Below are 5,162 nucleotides of genomic sequence, written 5' to 3'. Positions count from 1 at the left end.
GGCTCCCTTTGAGGGAGAGGTGTTCGACGAGGAGAAGCTTGCCGCGGCCGGGCTCGAGGTCGTTGATGAGCCGGGCGTGGGTGACGACGGCTCCCACGAGGAGCAGCTGCTCCAAGCCATGGGTGCCACCTTCCGGAAGCTTCAGGCACTCCACCGCGCCCGTCTGGACAAGGCTAAGTCCATGACGGCGGTGGTGGAGAAGATGGCGGAGGACTTTGGGGGGCGCATCGCCGAGGCGTAGGACTGGTTCCGCTAGGCCCAGGCCGAGCTGAAGGCCGCTCAGGGTGAGCTAGCCAACCATGAGGTGGAGCTCGCCCTGAAGCTGGCCGACAACGAGAAGGCCCAGGAGACGATGAAGAAGTTGGCCGACGAAGCCGAAGCCATCCGGTCCCAGCACGAGGCCGCCCTGAAGACCCAGGAGGAGGACCTTGCCGAGCGCGAGGAGAAGCTTGTCGCCACGCTCTGCGACAAGGACGAAGAGGTGGACAAGCTCGTCCTGCATCGGACCAAAGAGCTGGAGCGGAGGCATCAGGAGGCACTCAACGCCCTGGCTCAGGACCATGCCGACAAGGTGAAGGAGCTGGAGGAGCAAGCTCTGAAGTTGGCCCAGGAGAAGCACAGGCTCAACGGTGCTCTGACGGTGGCACAGGGCAAGGTCATCAGCAAGTCTGGAGAGCTCTCTGAGGCCAACATCTCCATCAAAGACCTCAAGCTGAAGCTGGGAGAGCTCGAGGAGACGCTGTCGGGGGCCATGACCCGGGAGGGGATCCTGACCAAGGAGCTGGAGACGGAGAAGCAGCTGCTGATGAACGAGACCACCAACTTTAAGGACTACAAGGCGGGCAAGAAACGCTGGCTCGGGCGCCTTGCTGCCGTTGCAAACTCGGCCGCCGATCAGCTGGCCATTATCGGGATGCCGGGGATGGGGTATGCCCCAGAAGCGAGCCTGGGCCCTGAAGGAATATGCCCTAGAGGCAATAAAAAAGTTATTATTTATTTCCTTATTTCATGATAAATGTTTATTATTCATGCTAGAATTGTATTAACCGGAAACATAATACATGTGTGAATACATAGACAAACATAATGTCACTAGTATGCCTCTACTTGACTAGCTCGTTGAATCAAAGATGGCTAAGTTTCCTAGCCATAGACATGAGTTGTCATTTGATTAACGGGATCACATCATTAGGAGAATGATGTGATTGACTTGACCCATTCCGTTAGCTTAGCACTTGATCGTTTAGTATGTTGCTATTGCTTTCTTCATGACTTATACATGTTCCTACAACTATGAGATTATGCAACTCCCGTTTACTGGAGGAACACTTTGTGTGCTACCAAACGTCACAACGTAACTGGGTGATTATAAAGGAGCTCTACAGGTGTCTCCGAAGGTACATGTTGAGTTGGCGTTTCGAGATTAGGATTTGTCACTCTGATTGTCAGAGAGGTATCTTTGGGCCCTCTCAGTAATGCACATCACTATAAGCCTTGCAAGCAATGTAGCTAATGAGTTAGTTACGGGATGATGCATTACGTAACGAGTAAAGAGACTTTCCGGTAATGAGATTGAACTAGGTATTGAGATACCGACGATCGAATCTCGGGCAAGTAACATACCGATGACAAAAGGAACAACGTATGTCGTTATGCGATTTGACCAATAAAGATCTTCGTAGAATATGTGGGAGCCAATATGAGCATCTAGGTTCCGCTATTGGTTATTGACCGGAAACGTGTCTCGGTCATGTATACATAGTTCTCGAACCCATAGGGTCCGCACGCTTAAGGTTTCGATGACAGTTTTATTATGATTTTATGAGTTTTGATGTACCGAAGGAGTTCGGAGTCCCAGATGAGATCGGGGACATGACGAGGAGTCTCGAAATGGTCGAGACGTAAACATCGATATATTGGATGACTATATTCGGACATCAGAAAGGTTCTGAGTGATTCGGGTATTTTCAGGGGTACCGGGGAGTTACGGGAATACGAGGAAGAAGCAATGGGCCTCATTGGCCAAGTGGTGGAAGAGAGGAGGCAGGGCGCGCAGCCCCCTAGCCCAAACCGAATTGGACTAGGGGGCCGTCCCCCCTTTCCTCCTTTTCCTCCCTCTCTTTCCTTCTCCTTCTCCTTCCCTTCCTTCCCCTCTCCTACTTGGACTAGGAAAGAGGGGGGAATCCAACTTGGAGTAGGATTGCCCCCCTTGGGCGTGCCTCCTCCCCTTGGCCGGCCCTCTCCTCCTCCCCCCCCTTTATATACGGAGGAGGGGCGCACCTCTAGACACAACAACAATTGATCATTGAGATCTCTTAGCCGTGTGTGGTGCCCCCCTCCACCATAATCCACCTCGATAATATCTTAGCGGTGCTTAGGCGAAGCCCTGCGACGATAGAACATCAAGATCGTCATCACGCCGTCGTGCTGACGGAACTCTTCCCCGACACCCTGCTGGACCGGAGTCCGGGGATCGTCGTGGAGCTGAACGTGTGCTAGAACTCGCAAGTGCCATAGTTTTGGTGCTTGATCGGTCGGGCCGTGAAGACGTACGACTACATCAACCGCGTTGTTCTAACGCTTCCGCTTTCGGTCTACGAGGGTACGTGGACAACACTCTCCCCTCTCGTTGCTATGCATCACCATGATCTTGCGTGTGCGTAGGAAATTTTTTGAAATTACTACGTTCCCCAACAGTGGTATCAAGCCATACTGCTTACATCAATGTCATACTTTGGTTCAGCGGTATTGTGAGATGAAGCGGCCCGGACCGACATTACGCGTACGCTTACGCGAGACTGGTTTCACCGTTACGAGCACTCGTTGCTTAAAGGTGACTGGCGGGTGTCTGTCTCTCTCACTTTACTTAAACCGAGTGTGGCTACGCCCGGTCCTTGCGAAGGTTAAAATAGCACTAACTGGACGAACTATCGTTGTGGTTTTAATGCATAGGTAAGAACGGTTCTTGCCCAGCCCGTAGCAGCCACGTAAAATTTGCAACAACAAAGTAGAGGACGTCTAACTTGTTTTTGCAGGGCATGTTGTGATGTGACATGGTCAAGACGTGATGCTATATTTTATTGTATGAGATGATCTTGTTTTGTAACCGAGTTCTAGGCAACTGGTAGGAGCCATATGGTTGTCACTTTATTGTATGAAATGCAAGCGCCCTGTAATTGCTTTACTTTATCACTAAGCGGTACCGATAGTCGTAGAAGCAATAGATGGCGAAACGACAACGATGCTACGATGGAGATCAAGGTGTCGTGCCGATGACGATGGTGATCACGACGGTGCTTCGGAGATGGAGATCACAAGCACAAGATGATGATGGCCATATCATATCACTTATATTGATTGCATGTGATGTTTATCCTTTATGCATCTTATTTTGCTTTGATAGATGGTAGCATTTTAAGATGATCTCTCACTAATTATCAAGAAGTGTTCTCCCTGAGTATGCACCATTGCGAAAGTTCTTCGTGCTGAGACACCACGTGATGATCGGGTGTGATAGGCTCTACGTTCAAATACAACGAGTGCAAAACAGTTGCGCACGCGGAATACTCAGATTAAAACTTGGCGAACCTAGCATATACATATATGGCCTCGGAACACGGAGACCGAAAGGTGGAGCGTGAGTCATATAGTAGATATGATCAACATAGTGATGTTCACCATTGAAAACTACTCCATCTCACGTGATGATCGGACATGCACTACTAGGGAAAAGGCTAGCAGCAGCGCGGGTTTTAAGTGTATCAGTAGCGCGGGGAGTGGCGCTACTAATAAGGCGCTACAGTTAACACATAGCAGTAGCGCGTGGTCACCGGCGCTACTGCTACACAAGTGTAGCAGTAGCACGGTTAGTGGAAGCTCGCTACTGCTAGTAGCTCTAGCGCGATTTGCCATGACGCGCTACTGCTATCATGGCGCTGCTGCTAACTTTTATACACTCGCTACTGCTAATTTAAGTAGTTTTTTGTTTTTTTCGGCATATTTGTTTTGTATTTGAACAGGCTTTATAGAAGAATCTTTAGCACATAGAAATGTCATCATGATACACATACAAATACTTGCAAGACCACAAATGTAATCATAGCATATATATACAAATAGTCTCATCATAATCATCATCCAACACAAAGTGGTATCTGGTCATCATCTCGAAAATAGCGATACATGCAAGTCTCGAATACTTGCAACTACAACAACGTCATCCATCTAAACAAAGGTATACATCCATCTACAACAACGTCTTCCGGCTCTAACGGCTCAAACTTGCCAAGTGCCATCTTTGTGATCACAAGTCGTCCAATCCCTACTTTGTTAGGTTTTCGTATCCTCTGCTTCTTATGCTTCCTCTTTTCGGTAGCGGCATCGGGGCCGATACCTTCCCCGTCGGTATCTTCCCCGCCGGTACCTTCCCCACCGGTCTCGGCGCCGCCATCAGTGTCAGCGCCGTCGGTGTCGATGTCGGCGTCAGTACCATCATCGAGGCTGACCTGCAAACCTTGCTTAGCAGTCAAATAGTCGAGGTACTCTTGTTCACCCTGATAATCCATCTCGTCTGCATCTTGGTCAGAAGACCCAGTTTCTTCGTTGTTCGACATGTTTCCTATGATTAAGTGTCCTCATTTATTTCTAAAAGTATGAATAAATGAGAAATGACATAAAAAGAAATCTATGTGCCAGCACTCGATATGCCAACTATGTAGCACAAATCATGCCTTTATTCACGGGAAATTTCGGCATGACCTTTGCTAAAAAATGGACATATCGAGCGCCTGAAATTCACCGGAACGGAAATGAATCAACATTCCGGCATAACATAGGCCACTCGGATCATTTTCCAAACATGACATATCCACATATCACATGTCCAGTTCAAATTTGCATATAAATTCAGCTAATTTTGAAACCTAGCTAAATTCATAACTAAATAGATAACCTAATTAACATACTTCCCTAACTAAAACCTAAGTAAATTAACCGAAGAACCCTAGCAGAGAGAGAGAGAGAGAGAGAGAGAGTGGGAAGGGAGGTTTACAGAGGGTGCAGGGGCGAGGAGGCAGGCCCGACGATGGCCGAGGTTGGGAGGGGAGGAAGCAGAGAAGGGAGGCGAGGGCCGACGGGTCGGGGGAGAGCGCGTCGGTTCGGGG

The 5,162-nt window shown here is 49.0% G+C and overlaps 1 protein-coding gene across 1 annotated transcript in view; it reads left to right on the top strand.

Moving 5' to 3' along the window:
- Nucleotides 1-352: 352 nt before the first annotated feature.
- The window catches only part of LOC119321088, a 114,734-nt gene continuing 109,924 nt past the window's right edge, over nucleotides 353-5,162 (top strand). Inside the window, exon 1 of the mRNA XM_037594926.1 lies at nucleotides 353-974. Coding sequence (XP_037450823.1) covers nucleotides 353-974 — 622 coding nt within the window. The remainder of the gene's footprint in view (nucleotides 975-5,162) is intronic.

The sequence above is a fragment of the Triticum dicoccoides genome, chromosome 6B (assembly GCF_002162155.2).
Source record: "Triticum dicoccoides isolate Atlit2015 ecotype Zavitan chromosome 6B, WEW_v2.0, whole genome shotgun sequence".
Lineage (NCBI taxonomy): Eukaryota > Viridiplantae > Streptophyta > Magnoliopsida > Poales > Poaceae > Triticum > Triticum dicoccoides.
The sequence above is the reverse complement of the archived record's forward strand: the minus strand, read 5'-3'. Positions and strand labels throughout refer to the sequence as shown.